Source organism: Phanerochaete carnosa (genome assembly GCF_000300595.1).
Source record: "Phanerochaete carnosa HHB-10118-sp unplaced genomic scaffold PHACAscaffold_9, whole genome shotgun sequence".
Classification (NCBI taxonomy): domain Eukaryota; kingdom Fungi; phylum Basidiomycota; class Agaricomycetes; order Polyporales; family Phanerochaetaceae; genus Phanerochaete; species Phanerochaete carnosa.
Window position 1 is genome coordinate 689,304 of NW_006767636.1, and position 18,169 is coordinate 707,472.

General features: G+C 53.2%; 8 protein-coding genes across 8 annotated transcripts; 5 read left to right on the forward strand and 3 right to left on the reverse strand.

Moving 5' to 3' along the window:
• Nucleotides 1-17: 17 nt before the first annotated feature.
• Nucleotides 18-2,978, forward strand: PHACADRAFT_212318 (uncharacterized protein; the record flags this gene model as incomplete). The annotated part of the gene is made up of 12 exons (XM_007399432.1): nucleotides 18-27; nucleotides 80-348; nucleotides 400-510; nucleotides 569-668; nucleotides 728-818; nucleotides 871-895; nucleotides 950-1,067; nucleotides 1,116-1,146; nucleotides 1,198-1,230; nucleotides 1,284-1,500; nucleotides 1,568-1,726; nucleotides 1,787-2,978. The coding sequence occupies 12 exons, from the start codon at nucleotides 18-20 to the stop codon at nucleotides 1,853-1,855; spliced, it is 1,233 nt and encodes a 410-aa protein (XP_007399494.1). The 3' UTR covers nucleotides 1,856-2,978.
• A 20-nt stretch (nucleotides 2,979-2,998) lies between these two features.
• PHACADRAFT_261981 (uncharacterized protein) lies at nucleotides 2,999-3,729 on the reverse strand. Its single transcript, XM_007399433.1, has one exon. The coding sequence runs from the start codon at nucleotides 3,717-3,719 to the stop codon at nucleotides 3,012-3,014; it is 708 nt and encodes a 235-aa protein (XP_007399495.1). The 5' UTR covers nucleotides 3,720-3,729; the 3' UTR covers nucleotides 2,999-3,011.
• A 682-nt stretch (nucleotides 3,730-4,411) lies between these two features.
• Nucleotides 4,412-5,725, reverse strand: PHACADRAFT_261982 (uncharacterized protein). The gene has a single exon (XM_007399434.1). The coding sequence runs from the start codon at nucleotides 5,717-5,719 to the stop codon at nucleotides 5,009-5,011; it is 711 nt and encodes a 236-aa protein (XP_007399496.1). The 5' UTR covers nucleotides 5,720-5,725; the 3' UTR covers nucleotides 4,412-5,008.
• Nucleotides 5,726-5,958: 233 nt separating this feature from the next.
• Nucleotides 5,959-6,842, forward strand: PHACADRAFT_261983 (uncharacterized protein). The gene has a single exon (XM_007399435.1). It carries the CDS (start codon nucleotides 6,357-6,359, stop codon nucleotides 6,630-6,632), a length of 276 nt encoding a protein of 91 aa, XP_007399497.1. The 5' UTR covers nucleotides 5,959-6,356; the 3' UTR covers nucleotides 6,633-6,842.
• Nucleotides 6,843-8,127: 1,285 nt separating this feature from the next.
• Nucleotides 8,128-9,678, forward strand: PHACADRAFT_261984 (uncharacterized protein). Its single transcript, XM_007399436.1, has one exon. It carries the CDS (start codon nucleotides 8,472-8,474, stop codon nucleotides 9,018-9,020), a length of 549 nt encoding a protein of 182 aa, XP_007399498.1. The 5' UTR covers nucleotides 8,128-8,471; the 3' UTR covers nucleotides 9,021-9,678.
• A 496-nt stretch (nucleotides 9,679-10,174) lies between these two features.
• PHACADRAFT_212323 (uncharacterized protein) lies at nucleotides 10,175-11,065 on the forward strand (the record flags this gene model as incomplete). The annotated part of the gene is made up of 1 exon (XM_007399437.1): nucleotides 10,175-11,065. One exon carries the CDS (start codon nucleotides 10,175-10,177, stop codon nucleotides 11,063-11,065), a length of 891 nt encoding a protein of 296 aa, XP_007399499.1.
• Nucleotides 11,066-13,213: 2,148 nt separating this feature from the next.
• Nucleotides 13,214-14,390, forward strand: PHACADRAFT_187116 (uncharacterized protein; the record flags this gene model as incomplete). The annotated part of the gene is made up of 4 exons (XM_007399438.1): nucleotides 13,214-13,262; nucleotides 13,296-13,473; nucleotides 13,529-13,639; nucleotides 13,723-14,390. The coding sequence occupies 4 exons, from the start codon at nucleotides 13,214-13,216 to the stop codon at nucleotides 14,297-14,299; spliced, it is 915 nt and encodes a 304-aa protein (XP_007399500.1). The 3' UTR covers nucleotides 14,300-14,390.
• A 1,115-nt stretch (nucleotides 14,391-15,505) lies between these two features.
• Nucleotides 15,506-17,701, reverse strand: PHACADRAFT_261985 (uncharacterized protein). The gene is made up of 12 exons (XM_007399439.1): nucleotides 17,419-17,701; nucleotides 17,215-17,363; nucleotides 17,023-17,153; nucleotides 16,856-16,966; nucleotides 16,702-16,801; nucleotides 16,560-16,650; nucleotides 16,486-16,510; nucleotides 16,283-16,431; nucleotides 16,182-16,226; nucleotides 15,906-16,125; nucleotides 15,698-15,856; nucleotides 15,506-15,643 (listed from the first exon to the last, which is right to left on the reverse strand). The coding sequence occupies exons 1-12, from the start codon at nucleotides 17,661-17,663 to the stop codon at nucleotides 15,575-15,577; spliced, it is 1,494 nt and encodes a 497-aa protein (XP_007399501.1). The 5' UTR covers nucleotides 17,664-17,701; the 3' UTR covers nucleotides 15,506-15,574.
• Nucleotides 17,702-18,169: the final 468 nt, after the last annotated feature.

Consider the following 18,169-nt stretch of genomic DNA (forward strand, 5'->3'; position numbering starts at 1 on the left):
GCGACGGTACCGCAAGTATGCACTTTCGTGCTGCGGCAATACTGCACTGACGCGTCTGGCTTGTTCAGCGCGTACACAGGATACATCGACATCGAAGCGAGGCACTTGTTCTTCTACTTCTTCGAAAGCAGACGCGACCCCGATCGTGATGACGTGCTCCTCTGGACCAACGGTGGACCTGGCGGGTCGTCCTCTACCGGTCTGTTTATGGAGCTCGGTCCCTGCAGGGTTACCAGTCCCACGAATATCTCTTTCAATCCCTATTCGTGGAATGAGTACTCCAATATATTCTTCATCGACCAGCCAATTGGTGTCGGTTTCTCGTATGCTGACCATGGAGAGACTGTGGTAAGTCAAGATAGTACATTATAATGAGCTAACTTGAACACCTGCATGTAGAGCACTACCGAAGAGGCTGCGAAGGATGTCGCTGCTTTTGTGGCAATCTTCTTTGAACATTTCAACAAGTTCAAAGGCAGAGGCTTTCATCTTACTGGCGAGTCTTATGGAGTAAGCTTGTATAGATTAAGGACTACGAGGGGCAGCTGATGCGCATCTGGTGCCATAGGGTCGCTATCTCCCCCTGTTTGGTTCTGCGATCCATGACCAAAACACGAAGTTGTCAGGCGCGGATTTAACACCTATCAACCTGAAGTCTGTCATGATTGGTAGGCAGACGTGCATCCTTCGAGTTAACACCAAGTCACCTACCCCTCAATACACACAGGAAATGGATGTACTGACTGGCTTTCAATGCACAAGGGGCACTACGAGGTTCAATGCACCAGTGTGACCACTACGCCTGTGCAAAACATAGCGTATGGCCTCATCTCCCTGCTCTTCGTTCTCTCTGACGATTCCTCTCTATAGAACTTGCATTGATATGAGGTTGCGTGTGCGTAATCATTAATTCATTCTATGTCTCAGCGACTGAAATGCCATCTCACAGCTCCCGCGCTGCGAGAAGTGGTACAAGGAAGCCTGCATTGACCAGAAAGATAGCATCAGCTGTTCAGCCGCGAGCGCATTCTGTGCAGAATCTATCACCACACCTTACACGGAGATAGGTGAGAAACTTGCTCTCACGATAATCCGCGACTCAACGGCTGCGTCAGGACTTAATCCCTATGATCTCACAAAGAAGTGGTATGTCCAGCATCGGTTTACGTCGCTGTGCGGCCGTTGACAGATGCTCAGCGACGGGAGCCAGCTATGCTATAAGATTATGGAGTACGTCTACCCTTGCTTCGCGCCAGACCAACGCCTTTGACCGCATATCCTAGCGACATCGAGAAGTACCTGAACCAGACGAGCGTGCGCGAGCTCATCGGTGCTGATCCGGCGGTGAAGAACTACACCGGCCACTCTAAACTCGTCAACCATGCATTCTGGAGCGCGCTCGACCCGCAGTTCCCCACGCAATACTACATCGCGGCGCTCCTGGAGCGCAGTGTGCGCGTGCTGCTGTACGTCGGTGCGAACGACTTTGTCTGCAACTGGGTCAGTGAGCGTTGCTCGCGGTAGTGAGGGTTCGGGCTGACGAAGCGCCTGTGCGTCGGCGAACTAGCGCGGCAACGAAGAGATGTCGCTGGCTCTGGAGTGGACCGGGCAGGCAGCGTTCAGCAGCCAGCCTCTTAGAGAGTGGCATGTTGACGGCCACGTCGCGGGTTTGACTCGCAGCGCCGGCAACTTTGCGTTTGCGACTATCAACGGCGCTGGGCATATGGTGAGTACCCGCAATCTGAAGCGCTGCACACTTTCTCATGTGCATTTTTTGCACATATAGGTGCCATACGATATGCCGGTAGAATCGCTGGAGCTGCTTCGGAAGTGGCTGAGTGGGGAAGAGTTTTGAACGTTCATTCTGACTCGCAAAATCACAACACCAAAGTTCATTATGTAGGATACGCCGTAGGATATGTTCAGCAACGACGGACAGTCCTCACCGTCTGCGCAGTAGGGAGTACACTTCTTTAAACGTTCTCCTTTCCCAGTGAGCACTGTCATTTCTGTCAGGTTTGCAAATGGCGCGGTACAGACAGAACGACTCACCAAGCGAGGAGACACGCCAAAGCGCATGTCGCGCCAAGAAGGACGTGAGGCACTTGCGCACCAAGGGTCAGCGCCCGACGACCAAGTGTTACCTCACTCCACCGCGTCACAACCGCAGCGACCGCAAAGAAGAGTAAGACCTTGAACGGAGGCACTGCTTTGCGCCAGTGCACTAGCTGGCCCGCGCCTTGCCGGCTGAAGAATCGAACGGCGAACATCCACGCATACGAGGCCCGCATCCAGAGGTTCGCCACGTTGACCCACACCAGCCCCGTGTCGCCCATCTTGAGGCCACTGGCGAATACAGCCGCGGTGCCTACGAAGCCCAGAGAGAAGACGAGGAGCCACCGGCTCTGCGCACGCAGGTCGGCGGGCGTGGCCGTGGAGGTGAAGAATGCCTCGAGGATGCCGTTGAAGGCCATCGTTGGGATGTAGTAGATGTACGTGCGCAGGATCGCGGGAGCAGAGGTCTGCAGATATCGGGAAGGCAGCACAAGTCGCAGGGCTAGGGCCAGGTATGGCGGCGCGAATGTCACGAGCAGGAGGAAGAGGTGCGTGAACAGGAGGAGGAGGACCATGAGCACGTTGGAGGCGATCTGTAGAAGGTCGGGCTTGTTCGTGCTCGTCGATGACAGTGTCTTCGAGAAGAATAGTCGAGACGTTTCTTCGATGGGCTGGAAGACAATACGGGCAACGAGAGACCCTAAAAATAAACGTTGAGGTGCATGTATGCGCCGAAAAGTGGCCTTGCATACCATAGTTGGAGGCTACCGCGTATCCGCCCTGGTCCGCCAGAGGGCTCAAACGAGAGACCAAGAACTTGTCGCCTTCTGTTAGGAAATGCTTAACTACCGATTGTCCAGTCATGGCCGCGGAGAGGTGTAACAGCTCGGAGTCGAAGTACTGGGTCTTAGTGCTGCGAAAGGTCAGGACCGGGCAGGCGATGCGAGACAGGACACTCACTTGCCATGCACCTCGGTCACAACCTTCTCCGGCCAGTACCGCGCTTTGAACTCATACGCTCTGAAAAATCCTACCAGCATCGTAAGGCCATATGCTGCTTGTCCGGCGGCGAACGCAGCTAGAGCCCACTCTGGCGACAGCGCCACGAGAGTAAGGAAAGTGACCACGGTCTTCATGAGCACGGCCGAACCTTCCGTTCTCACACGAACATCGAAGCGAAGCTCATTCTGAGCGCGGATATACAAGGGCTCTGAGAGCAGCTCGAAGAACGCGGCCAGCGCGTAGATGATCGCACTGAGGTGGAAGCGAGGCTGCGACGAGGTCGTGGAAGAGCTCGAAAACAGATATATGCAGACAGTCGTGACAGCTACTGGTATACCGAGGAGTACTGGTAACAGGGAGATGTTGTACGTGAGGGCGGACTGCCTGGGTTGCGCTTTGTTCGCCGTCGAGCGAAGGAGGGCATTGCGGACGCCTTCTCTGGATAGGAAGAGGATAGTAGAGAGAAGGAGTTCGAACTGTATCGACGCTGTGCCGAATACTTGGGGAGTCACGAGCCGAACGAGAGCCTGGTTGAGGACGAAAGTGAATACCCTGGAGAGCAGCTGGAGCAGGACGAGTGAAGACGCAGAGGCAAGCGAGGTCGAGACGAGGTTGCTGGGGGGCTGGGACGGAGACACGTCGTTTGACGGTTTGTCTGGCATTCTGCACGATGAGTTATCCGGTACAGACAACCAAGACCATCTATGTATACCTGGTGAAAGTCGAAAATACTGTCGTGGCCAACGGCAAGGGCAATAGCGAGGTCAACCCACCGGGCGCCAGCCGCCGTGTTGTCCCTCGCCATCATGATTCAGGTGTGTGCAGCCTTAACGTTCTCTCACAGTGCATGGCAGAGTATGTTGAGGTAGTGTTCGTAGTATCATGCAAAGCGTGAGCAGAATATATTGGCGATCACAAGCAAGGCCCCCTGCGACGCTTTTGGCGAGTCTCTCAGATTTCAGTGGTAAATAGGTACGATACATGAACAAAGTTCACTCCATGAGATGCCCATAGCACAGCAGATCAGTTGACGATAGGCTCGGGACACGGGCAAATAATACTGAGCAAACGCCGTGAAGTGAGAACACGTACTGATCCAACGTTGAAATTTCAAACAAGACTTCGAATGCACTCAGATTGGTAGGGTTACACGACGATAATCTTAGAACGTTATATGAGTAACATGCTAGCACTACGATGCAGAAACCTTCCGCATGTTGTGTGCACTGAGAGGCGCAAACCGGTTCGAAGAAGCAATGTCGGGGATGCCCGAGATTATGCCGTGTATAGCAACCGTCGCGCGCGCAGGCGCCGAAGCACAAAGCCGGCAGGGAGCGCCTAACCTTTGAACATCCTTTCTTCACTCGCGACACAATGAGCCATCAGACTTCAGGTCTTCAGGGCGGTCAAAGCTTACCCGTGTGCATATTTGGGACATGTCGCAATAACCGCGGTAGCTATGACAAGGGCGCCAGCATGGTCGGCCAAGCAAGTGCTGTGTGCAGTGTGCACAACCCGTACAGTATCTTACATCTACTTAGGACACTAACACAACACAACCCGTGTCTTCGCTCCTCGATCTTCACCATTTAATCATACCACAGACCATACTTCCGTCCAGTTCGCCGTCCCAGCATCGTCACTCTTTCAGCCACCTGACCTTCCACGAACTTATCACGCAGCCAAGCCAGTCCCTGAACGAAACTTGTTAGAGCGTGGAGCTTTGGAGCCAAAGAGTATGGGACATACTGGGAGCACCATTGCCGCAGGACTCGGAATGACTGCCCACAGGCCTTTCAGTGAACTCACGATATCAAGCGCATTGTCGAAGGCTGCAATAATGTCTAAACGGAATACCAGAGGCATCACACCATACAGAGTGAACTGAAAATCAAGGTTCGCGTCGCGCTTCGCTCCGTCGCGAATGGACTCGAGTAACTGAAGCAATAGGTCAGCCGCATGTTAAGAATGAAGTTCGTTGGAAGATGCTCACGTTACGAATCTCCTCCTTGGCCTCATCATTCAGGTCCAGTTCGGAGAGAGCGGGGATACCCACTCGTGTGCAGAGCTCTCCCATCACATCCTGGGGCTTTGGACCCGCAGCGTCCCCGCCCGCCGCCTCGTGCAGGATGACAAGCTTTGTGAAGAGGTTCGAAAGCAGGTCGCGGACCGGTTCGATACCGGCCTTCATCTTGGCCTTTAGGTCGATCTTGTACGTGGGGGAGGTGAGATGGCTCGTCAGACGCTGGTACCAGTCGGCAGGCTGGTCGCGACAGTACTGCGCCATCTCCGGAGTCGCCGCCATGAAAGCGAGGCGGTCGCACTCCAAGAAGAGCCGCGCGCACTGGTCCTGCATGTTTTGGACGAGATCCTTGTCGCGCGTACGGTCCCAGCCATACTCGACGACAGGATCTGGCTGCGTGCTCGGAGGGGGCTTACGCTGGACGCAGGCCGGGAAAAAGAGAGCTGCCCTGTTGGCGTTGATCTTGGAGCGGACGTCGTGCGCGACCTTTGAGTTTTGTGCTAAGCGTTGCATGAGGAGATGTACAGAGCCCCGGTCCACGAAGTCGGGAGAGCGAGAGATGATATCTGCCTCCTCGGGGCGGACGTAGGCATTTGGAAAGAATTGCTCGCGCTCATACGGTGGTAAGCCGAAAGTCATGATCTGCACCGATGTTATATGAGGACTAATTAGAGCATGTAGGAGTCAGTCATACCCTTTGGATAGCTTCCTGAGCATAGCGCGGTCGGTCAGCCCCTGAAGCGAGATCGCGCAAGTGTTGGGTAGAAGGTCGAGACATCTCTGATCGTTCTGACGTCCCTAGTCGGTCGTCGGACTCAATTTATGTCTTTTGAAAGTGCGGCATCCATCGTTGTCGTAAATGTGCGTGTATTCCATTTTGACGTCGCTTGGTGAGAAGATGAAGGGGTGACCCACGCACGACAGAATGGATGGGTCACGCATGCGAAACATGAGCGGAGTGGATAAAAAGCCGACAGACGACCCTGGTCTACAATCGACGACTGACAGTTCATCATGACATTCGCGATAACGATCAAGACCCCCTGCGACGCTTTTGGCGAACGTCGAGACGCCACATCGACTTTTGACAGGTGCGCTCCGCATGAGGGGCCACCTGATACTCCTGCCCTCTGCCTCGTTCTGCATTCGACGAGTGCAATGGACCGAACAACGTCCAATCTGCTCCGCCTACCGCGCTCGTCCAGCATATAAAAACATACATGATCGTCGCGATTAAGCCATCCAGGCTTCAAAGCTTTACCAAGCTTCGCCGGCCATGGCTGATACTCAAACCCCTTCTGATTCTATCCCTCTCACTACCAGAGTTGGCACTCAGATCTTCGAGCTCAGGCCATCCTGCGACGCCTTCACCGAAGAGTTCATCGACCAGTCGCCCCTCGGCCATGTCCTCTTCGACGCCTCTGCCGGTTCGCTCTGCGTCAACGACCAGCAGATCTCGGAGGTATTCTGGAACGACGTCGGCAACAGCGTTGGCTGGGTCTCTTCGACTGCCCATCTCTGTGAAGGCCACTTGTGGGCGGTCTCGTTTTGATTGTGCAGCCGCATTGCTCACTCTACTTGCCAGGTCCCTCTCTGAAGACTGTCGCGAGCTGATCGGGACCGTTACACGTCGCAATGGCGATCGTGTCGTCGTCACAGGCTCGGCTAAGCTTCCGCCATCGTTGAAGGCGGACGAGGGTGCCGGTGCTCCCCCTGCTTATAGCTCTGCCTTCCTGGGCGCAACTGGGTGTGTACATCTTCGTGGCATCGCGGGAAACCGTATAATTGAGATCTTGTCGTAGCATACCGATGATGTCTACTATCTCGGCTTCACCTTTCATGTTTCTGGCGGCTGGGACCCCGTGCGTAACCTGCCTCCTCTTATTCAGTAATAGCTCACTGAGGCTTGGCAGGACTAGCTCACTGAGGCTTGGCAGGACTAGCTCTGAGAAGGAGATCTCGGCGGATCTCACGATGATGGAATATAAGACCGAACGCCGCAAGCAGGGAAGCGACGACGACGACGACTGGACGCCGTGGTATTCCCTGGAGTGGAGCGTCGAAGAAAGTGACGCTGCGCCTGTAATTGTGAGTTTCTCATACTATTTCTCACAAGCCATGTTCGGTAACCTCCGGTCAGTGCTACGTAAATGATGTAGATATCACCTCGGGTACGACTCTCGAGCGGGGTGACAATATCGTCCTCATCAAGACCGAAGGCGACCCGTCTGACAAAAAGCTCGACTATACTTTCCGCATCACGATGATCAGCGCCGTTGAGGACAAGGATCGTACCTTCTCTGGCCTATGGGAGCAGAACGGAAAGAAGTACGAGTGGAGGGGGCAGTTCAAGACCATGAGGACCCGCAACCGCACCGTCATCGGAGGGCCTGAGCGTGCTCCAGACGGAAACAGTCTCCCGAACCTCCTGGCCATTACGAGCTTGTCCTCGCAGTCCATAGAAGTCGAGGGGAAAACTGTGAGAAAGGACTTGGCACAGACGGAGGGCGATCGTATATTCGCTCGGGTAAGTCGCAATATCTACGAACGATACATATACACCTACTGAATATGCCGATAGATCATTCTTCACAGCGCCCCTGACGATGTCAAACAAATGCTCTACCCCGACCTTCAACAGCTCGACGCGGCCGAGAAGAAGATTAAAGACTCCGCTCAGGACTTCTTCGAGCGTGCGGGCATCGTGAACATCATGACCCATCTTCAAGCCTCGAAGGACGTCCCCCAGAAACAGCGCGATCGCATCAACAAGGCGAAATGCGATGCATACATACCTGCTTGCGCTGCATTTACCATACCCAAAGAAGGTGAAACGGACTATGTCAAGGCCTGGGGCTGGGATCGCGAAAAGGACAAGGGCACGGTCACCAAGTTCCAGTCCCAGTATCGCAGCGCCGCCCAAGCCTGCTACCGTCTGGGTTACGTCCGTGCGATTAACTCCTTCCAGCCGTTCCTGGACAATGCCAAGGAGTGGTACAGTCGTCTCGCCAACTACCTCGGCAAGTCGTTTCAAGCGTTGCTGAAACAACAATGCTGACCTCATCCTCCCAGTGTCCCAGTCCCACGTCATGGAGCTGAGGCAAAGGGTGAAGTCGACCGACACCAAGATCACTCAAGACATTTTCGACTGGCAGAACAAGCTCCAGATTCTGCAGGAGGAGGCCGGCGATATTGGGGACGCACTCAGCGTTGATCGTATCATCACTGATCTGCACGGTGTGGTCACATTCGCGCTGCTGGACGGTGTGATGTGGAACGATGAGCATGCGAACAATATCAAGGAGGTGAGCGGTCACAGCTTTCGGTCGGATTGGTGAAGTGACATAGTGGACAGTTCTTCGCGCAACTCGATGACTACGACAAAGATCCGATGAAGAAGAAATCTGAAGAGTATGCGAAGCTACAGGACCTCTTGCAAGATCGCGAATTCAGCACCTGGAGCGAGTTTGGGAAGGTTCTCGTCGCAGGCATCGATGACCACGCCAAGCTGCTCAACCGTACACCATCCCTGGCCGAGCTCACCACCGTCATCTCCCGTCAGGAAGCCAAGGGGTTCTGGCCGAAGATGTGGCAGAAGGGCAAGACCGCGCTCAGAGCCGCCGTACGTCCCGCGGTTGTCATGATTGGTGCGGGCTTCCTGTCCAAGACCCTCCTTGAGGGCCAGGGCAAGCTCAGTGTGGCGGAGCAACTCAGCATGTATACCTCTTTGGTCGACGCCATGGTGCAGACTAGGACATCCATATTCAAGGGCCTCAAGTTCGTCGCCTGGATCTCGACCTGGCTCGCGAAGGGCCTTGGATGGGGTCTCAGGAAGCTACTTCCTAGTCGCGCGTTGAGTTGGATCAGCGCAGCGAAGGCTTTCGGCGAGAAAGCTGTGAACGCAGTGACCGGATTTGCTGAGCGCCTCTGGGCACGGTGAGTACTGCAACCCATTTCCTGCCTACTTGTCTGACGCAGACATGTTGCAGCATCGGCAAAGGGGTAGCCATGGCATTCGGTGAGTCTTGCGTTCCGCTGCTCCTTGTTGCATTCTCAATACAACTACCAGGCTTCATCGTGTCCGTTATCACTTTGTACGCAAGTGTAGAGGAGTTCAAGAAAACGATGAAGACAGGACGCACCGTTGACAAGTGGTTTGCGGGCGCGCAGCTTGCCATTGCCGCCCTGACTACTATTGCATTCTCAATTCAGCTGGTCGCCTCCTTTATCGGCGCTGCTGTCAAGGTCGCTGCTCTCGCTGGGACGATCGGCATGTGTGAGTTTGGCTTACGTCGTTCTGAGACGTTTCCCTGATAGAATCTCTGCAGATCTTGCTGGTATAGGTATCGTGATCGCCATCGTGGCCTTGATCGTCACTCTTGCACTGCGCGAAGATCCTGTAGAGAAGATCATCGACAAGTACGGTCCCCAGTACGGGTTGCTGAAATAGTCAGAAATGTGTCCCGAATTTCCCCTGTATTGGTGTGTGACCGTGTAAAACAAATGAAGATCCCATATGATATTCATCCCATAAGATATCCGGAGTAAGCTAGATGCGAGTTTCTGAGGCAGGCCTTGCTCAGGTGTTTACAGGCACGGGAGTTATGAGTTGAGTTGTGGAGCGCCCTTGGGAGCGCCGGACGCAGTAAGAATGGAGGCGGATCAGGCTAGGGCAGCATAAGCCCCGACATGCGCGACATGCCGTGCGGGAATCTGGCATTTGCTGTGTGCATTGACAGCGGCAAGCTCAGTGTGCCTGTCACCGTCACGGTGGGCTCGGAGGCAGTGTCTCCCAGCGCTTTAACCCGTACATATGTATATCAGCTTGCGAAGACGGCATGAACTGAAGTTGAGAATCCTCGCTGCAATGATGCGGACGTCCAGGTTATTGCAGTTTGTCCGAAACCTAAGGTCTGAGTCGGTATCTCTCCTGGTCCGAGCTGTCGCGGTAACAGACTGTTTCAGACTTGAGCGGACTCGAGCAACGGTACGTGTCCCAGCACTGTCCCTCAAGCATACAGCTTCTAACCACACGTCAACTTGAACGTTTAGAAAGTAGACAGGCCCGCATGCCCTGATGACCTCGACGCTGCTATGCCCCAAATGGAGCAGACAAGTTCGTCTAGGGTGCCGCCGCTACCTCAAGAACTCGTGGACCGCATCATAGACCTGCTTCACGCAGACCGAGCTACCCTCGCCAAGTGCACGCTCGTATCTCAAATATGGTCATACCGAAGCTCTTCCTACATCTTCGGTCAGATTGACGTGGGCACCAGATGTCTGGCAGACCTCATTACCGACGTCAAGAGACCTCACAGCAGGCTCGCGGAGCACGTTCGGCGGCTCTGCATCTATTACCAACCACCCGATGAGAGCTGGTACGCCTCTGGTGTCGGTGACCCCCCGCGCCTTCCCATCCCAGAGACTTACAGTATCGATATTTCGGAACTTCTTTACGTGATCCGAGAGATGGTACCACGGCTGAGCCTGTTCTCCATCTCCGATCCCCTTGGACAGAACAGGTATTTGCGCGTCCGCAGCGACGGCACGCTCCTTTCGCCGTGGCGTGCTCTCTGCTTCGGCGGAGAGGTGCGACTGACGGGAATCAACGCCGAGTCGGTCGTCTTCTTCCTGTTGGAGTGCAGGTATGTCAAGACGCTGAGCATCGACAGATGCTGCGTGCCTCCATACCTTATGTCGTCGATCGTCACGGGGGCCAGAGACCTCCAAGTCGATGCGTTTACCGTCTTTGGAGACATGACGTTTCTCAAATATTTGGGTCCGCTCCTGGCGGCACCCTCGCGTCTGGGGAAGATTGAGGTCGTGTTTGCCATAGGGGATTGTGCGGCCAATCTTGCCCGCCTGAATACGTTTGTGGCCTCGACAAACCATGCGCTACGATCCATCCGGCTCATATGGACCAGAGACAAGCCTATGAGTATAGTCGGTGCGAGTAAGCTCCATTACTTCCTCTTTACTCAGTGACTTACCTAATGCAAACCAGCGAAAGATGCCTTATCGGCCCTAAGTAGCTCTACAGCGCTGCAGTTTGTGGAACTTCCGATGACATGCCACGAAGTGGGTTTCCCTTTCTATCGAATTTTTCTCTTTTTTGGGTACTAATGGTGCACGGCTGGGCAGGATTGGAACTTCCTCGTTTCATCTGTGCTCGCGAACGCGCCTACGGCCTTGAGGCGCGTCCGAGTCGGCGTCCACAGGGACTGTGTCTCTGTCCTAAGATACAAAGTTGCCCGGAGTGACTGGGAGAAGCTATTCGATATCGTCACCAATTTGCCGAGCTTTGAGTGTTTGGAGCTGAGGATAGGCTGTCCTTTGACAATGGAAACGCAGACGAGAGTGTTGACGAGCATACCAACGAGATATCGGGATATGGTTGCTTTGACAGAATGGCTGGGAAAGACGTAATAACAGTAGATGCGGCAATTCAAAATTCTACACAAACATAACCTTGGTATAATAGCTGTACCTTCCCGATGATCTCTCTACTAATCTCGCCGGTACAATACAGTCATCGTATCGTAGCTCTGATCACCGCCCTTGCACTACAAAGATCCTGTGCGGGAGACTATCGGCAAGTACAAAGGGGGTCTGCGATTCGATCTAATTGAAATCAACTTGAAAACCCCAGGGGGTCTGGGTTTCGGGGTCTTCAGGCACTATCCTATATGTAGTAATTTCATCAAAGAAGCCTGTACGGCGCTGGAGCCACCTGAAGCGTGAAGCCCGACTGGCTCCCTCTTCATCGTCGCTCGAGTCGCCGTGCTCGTGGTCAGGTTGCCTGGGTGGTCCGTTGACTGGACAGTGTAATCCCATGGCCAGCAATGCCTGCCACAATCTGTCTTAGTGGCAGTTTGTCCATGAAGGCAACATTAACGACTCGGCCGGAGCTCTACAGTCTACATGAACAAGCTCCTGACAGGTTATCATTTTCGCCTCGTATTCTACCCTTCCAGTAATCATATAGCGTTTCCCGTGTACTTAGTAGGCTGCCCACAACACTCATGCATTATAACGACTTATCTAGGCAGCTGTCTCTGCGTCAGGACCCTAGTACGCCGCCATGACCACCACCACAGAGAAAGAGGGTTCACGACGAAGCAGACATCAAGCCCGGTTTCTACATCACTTGCTTGGTATTGTGCGTTACAGCTTGCAAGTGCGCGCAATCTCAAACTCCGCACATTCGCGTAGTCCAAGGTGAATACTCTCAATAGTCTTGTACTATGCTGCCAGCTGATACTTGTTATTTCTGTCAAGTATTTATCTCCTGGACATATCAAATATATATTCTGTGCCAGACTCATGCGTGCAGCGCTGCAGTTGGCTTCTCTTCTTGTCCAGGAGCTATTTTATCATGTCACCCGCATCCCTTTGTATATACTGACCTGAATACATCACTCACCTGCCCTCTTGCTACTTCAACACTTGGCTAGCTGCGTAGTCGTATAATGGATTTACATAGCACATATTTATCTTACTTAGTATGCACATTACCCAGCTCTTCGTATATGGCCGGTACTATCGCAGCCTGCTTTTGTCCGCCGCTTAGTCGCCGCTCTAGCCGCTACGCGAGGTGGTTTTTGGGGTCCCTCCAGCGCTTCCTAGCAATCCTGTTTCCGTAGATCTGAATCGCAGACCCCCCTTGGGCAAGTACGTACAATCCCAAGTTTGGATTCGGTTACAAAAATGTTCCTGGATGCTCCTCCCATATTAGTATATAAACGTGCAAAACAAATGAACATCTTCATGTAATATTAATCCGTAAGATCCCTGGAGAAGGCCTCTGCGGCCTGAAGGTCGACTACTATGCTGGAACCCTGCTGGCCGGGCATAGAATACTGGGGTCACACAGTCCGACAAGCTGTGCAAACCACGCTGTATTTCAGAATGTACGAGGGCGAACTGTACTCATACATGATGGTGGTGCGAGCTAGAGAACTACAAGAGCTACTGAAAGAAGAAAGATAACATATTATGTAAGCAAAAGAGGAAAAGGTAAGTTTGCGCGGAGCAGGTTTACATACGGTGCCTACAGACGCGGGCGAATGATAATTGCTCGAGCTGTGAGGCGACTTGTGAAACACTGAGTGTAATAAGGACAGAGAAGCTGCAATGTCGGGGCGGGCTAGGTCCGACTCCCTGGAGCAGCATGAGCTCCGACGTACGTTGCTGCATATGCTATGCGGAAATTTAGCGGTTGCGATGCATATCGACAGTCGAATCGGTGCCTGTCGTCGAGAGGTACCGCCTCCAAGCGCTCCAGCGCGTACTATGTATACCGGCCTGCAAGCATGGCACGAGTTGACGCTAAGAAGGGTTCTCGCTGTAATGCTGTGGACGTTTAAACTGTCTCAGTTTGTCCGAGATCTGAGGTTTGAGTCGATATTTCTTCTGGTGGCTCTAGTTGCGTTAACAAACCTTTTATAGACTTGAAAGCACTGAGGCGACGGTAGGTATCCCAACGTCGTCCCTCAAGGGCAAGGTTCCTAACAACGAGTCGAGCATCAGAAAAGGCCCCCACCTCTACCTCAAAAACTCGTAAATCACATCATCGATTCGCTTTACGCAGACAGAGCTGCTCTCATCAGTTGCACGCTCGTATCTCAGACATGGTCGTACAGATGCTCCTCCTATTTCCTCGCTCAAATCAATGTGGGCACAAGACGTTTGACAGACTTCGTCGCCGATATCAAGAGACCTAACAGCAGGCTCGCGGAGCACGTTCGACGTCTCTGCATTCGTTATGAACCATCCTTTGAGGAGTGCTTGTGCGACGCTGGTTTCGGAAATCCCTCACGTCTTCCCTTCCCGGAGCACTATACCATGGATATCTCGGAGCTCCTTTGCGCAATCCACGAGATGGCGCCGCGGCTGAGCCTGTTCTCCCTCTATGATCTCCAGGGACAAAATAGGTACTTGCGCGTCCGCAGTGACGACACCCTCCCCTCATCACGACACGCCCTCTGCTTTGACGGAGAGGTGAGACTGACAGGGCTCAATACCGAGTCTGCCCTCTTCTTCCTACAAGAGTGCAAATATGTCAAGACGCTGAAGATCGACGGATGCAGCGTACCCGTATTGTCGACCATCAAGGGGACCAGAGACCTCCAGGTCGGCGCGCTCAGTGTCAGGAGATATGGCGTTCCTGAAGCATCTGGCACCGCTCTTGGTGGGACCCTCGCGTCTGGAGGAGATTGAGGCTGTGTTTATTGCAGGATATCCCACAGCCAATCTTGCTTATCTGAACGCGTTTGTGGTCTTGACGAACGATGTGTTGCGGTCCATACGGTTCATGTGGTACAGGAACATGCCCATGAGTGTAGTTAACATGAGTAAGGCCCACTTTTCCACCTATAAACAGCGACTTACCTATCACTGCTCAGCGAAAGACGCGTTGCCGGTCCTAAGTAGCTCTGCAATGCTGCGGTATGTAGAGGTTCCGCTGACACGCTATGAAGTGTGTTTCCCTTCCTTCTCGCGTTTTGACAAGACTAAATCTGCGTAATATGACAGGATTGGAACTTCCTCGTTTCATCTGTGCTCGAAAACGCACCTGTGACCTTGCGGCGCGTCCGGGTCGACCTCCACAGGGACTGTGTCTTTGTTCTAGAAGACGAAGTCACTCGAAGCGACTGGGAAAGGTTGTTCGATACTACATCCAATTTGCCAAACTTTGAGTGCTTGGAGTTGGTGACTGGACGCCCTTTAACAGGGGACACACAGGTCAGGATGCTGGGGAGGGTACCGACGAGATATCGGGACATGGTTGCGTTGACGGGGTGACTGGAAGAGATATAGGGACAGTCAATACAGCATTTGTTTGTCATCCGTAGAAGTGCTGTAGCATTGGCACTGGCAGCTCGTCGCGTATGTTCACCTGACGACGTATCGCTCTGCGTAGTCATGCCAGGTTGACGCGACGGCCAAACCGAAAGCTGCCTCGGCGCCAAACGCCACGAAGTCCCTGAACACGTGGTAGGAGGTTTGAAACTTCGATGGCCTTCGTTGCTGAAGCTTCCGCTTGCATCCATTCATCGAGTGTATACTTCCACATGCGACATGTATAAGAAAAATCATGGCTTATTGATCAAGAGGGGAAGACAAGCCGATCGCAGCAGCCCACAGTTCTTTGGCATCCGGCAGCCTGAGGCACACCGGCAGCGCTAATTGTATTCGACGTCGGTGAACTTGCGGCGGGTGCAGGTATATGCACTCAAGAGCCAAATAGCAAGATTTGCTCTCAGAATATATGTAAAATAAGAAGCCTTATCCTTGCCGCAACCTTGAGGTGCAGGCATAGTGCTCGTCCTGTGGCGGACTGTCAGCATTTTTCGGTTCCTGAGCCGGAGGCCCGAAATCGCTCAGGTTCTTAAGTTTAAAAACAACTGTGTACCGTCTGTCTTAGTTACAGAACCCATGCTTCTGAATTTAGAGACAAAAACACTAGGGACAGAACTTTCTCGGCCGCAAGTCTCAGAGCTCGTCATTTGCCAGCCAACGTTTGACTAGCTCCAGAGACTCCTCGCCCTTGTCATATGGTGCCTGCCACAGCACGTGAGTCCACAACTAGCCATGGCCAGACACAATAAGACGCACCATGTGCCCAGCGTTATAAATAGTGGCAAAGGTCAAGGGGCCCGAGCTGCGGGTGACGCCGGCGGCGCGGCCGCTGACCTGCCAGTCCCGAAGCGGCTTAGAAGCAAATGCTTTCTTGCCAGTCCACTCAAGATTCAAAGTCATTTGTTCGTTCCCGACCTGTATAGGTCTTGTTAGTAGATATGGAAGGTCGCAGTATGTGATATACCCAGTTGCAGATCCAGTCATTCACGCCAGCATAAATGAGCACCTTGACGCCACGTTCGAGCAGAGCCTCAATGTAGTAGTCAGCAGGGAAGATGCCGTCCAGCGCAGAGCCGAAGCGGTTAAGGATGTTCCCGTTGCACGACGAGAAATTGCCTTGTACGCTGTGATCTACGCCCAAAGTCTTGCGGACATCAGTGCGATCGAGAAATAAGCTGATTTTCCTGAAAGAAAAAATGAGACAATCGGAGCATGTATCACCAGCGAACAAGACACTTACGTTATCAGGGAATAGCAGAGTGAATCGCTCATTTCGTCTGCATTGCTGTGCGGAGAGCAGTTCAGCACAGCGTGTGGCAACAAAGCCGAACGATGGCATACCATGACTTCGTCAAGTCGTAGGGGTTACGTTCTGCAGTCCAGAATGGTGATTCGATGTGGTCTCGGCAGAAGGAGAGAGCTGCTTGACAGTTGATTGCATCAGTGGTATCATAGCAATCCTCTTTCAGCCGCTTCTCGCAACGGAGGAGCTATGAAGATGTTAATCGATGAAGGCATTCACATGGGCTAGACAAAATTAATACCGCTTGCTTAGTTCCAACGCACGAACTATAGTCACAGGTTCAGATCTGCTCTCAGGCGAAGTGCGCTGTCTTACCTGATATCGACCACAGGGTCAATGGTCTTGGGCTGACACTGCATCTCGTAGTACGCTGGAAACATCGTCTTCCAATCCGTGCAGCCATTTCCTAACAGTTCATGATGAGATGCGACTAGCTTTGTCCAGCGTAAGCACCTACCTATCATCACAGACTTCAAGTTTATCGGCGCCATGCCGACCGCGACTAACCTGGAATTCTGGTCATACACGGCAGAGGCGAAGGCTGGAACATAGCGCCCCTGAGAGCGAGGATTGTGAGCTCCGAGAAACGAAAGACAAACAGTATGACGTACTCCGTATGACTCTCCTGCCATGTGGAACGCCCGGCCCTTGAAGCTACTGAAGTGTTCGAAGAAGATCGCCACGAAAGCGGCAATGTCCTTTGCAGCGTCTTCGGTCGTGCTCTTCGGACAGTAATCAGAACGCAAATGGACGGGATATTCCACAGAGAGTCACTTACAACATATTCTCCGTGGTCTGCATATGAGAAGCCGACACCGATAGGTTGGTCGATGAAGAAGATATTTGCGTTCTCGTTCCAAGAATAAGGATTGAAAGTAACGTTGTGGACATCATTGACTCTGCAGGGTCCTTGACGGGATGACACGTGAGAATCAGCAAAAGACGCGTCGGCACGCGCAGCAGGCCATACCTAGTTCCATGAACAGTCCGAGCGAAGAGGAGCATCCAGGTCCGCCGTTCGTCCAGAAGATGACATCGTCCTTGTCAGGGTTGCTCCGGCTTTCGAAGAAATAGAAAAATAGATGTCTGGCTTCGATGTCGATGTACCCGGTGAAGGCCCTGGATATCTGGGGCTAAGCATCGGGAAGTCGGCACATCGGAAATGCCACTCTACCTCACAGTCCCGTCACAGAAATCCGACTTCTTGATACGCACGTTGTAATTGGGGAACGTCGGGTGCGCGAGGGCCGTGAACTCTGAGGTGGATAGCAGGCCGAGGTCCTCCACGGGGCTGAAGAGTCCCGCGTCGTATGACTCGAACTTGCCGCCGCTGAGTGCGAATGGCTGCTGAGCGCCGCTCACGACGGAAGATGCAGCGAGCCCAAGGAGGGCTACGCCGCCAGCAAGGGCTGAGAACATGGCGGTGGATGGTGGGTGCGGATAAGACTGTCTCTGTCCATGAGAGCGGGAGGTATGGCCAAGTGGTCGACGATAAGGCACCCGATGGGCTGCAACAAGCGCCCGGCTCACACATGGCACTAATATTATACTCGTCAATGTCCGCGGACTGGGCCACCGCAGAGCAAAGATGACGATAATGTCAATATATATCGCGAGTAAGTCTGCAAACTGGATACAGTGGGTGGTATACGCCTAGGGCAAAGTCTAGTGTAGTAGGATATAACATACATGAAATTGAGAGTCCGTCGGGTAGGGGTGTCAGGGCAGCGCTACATGGAAGGGATGGGTATGGGTCAGCGGAGTTGTCACGCCAAAAGGAGTGAGGCTCTTGGTAGATCGAAGAAGGGTGTATGATATGAGGACAGGCGGAATGATAGAAAGATATGTAAGAAAAGCATGTGGAGGGACGAGCACATATTGCGAATGCCGATTATTCCCAGCGCGGGGCAGAGTCGATGACGCTG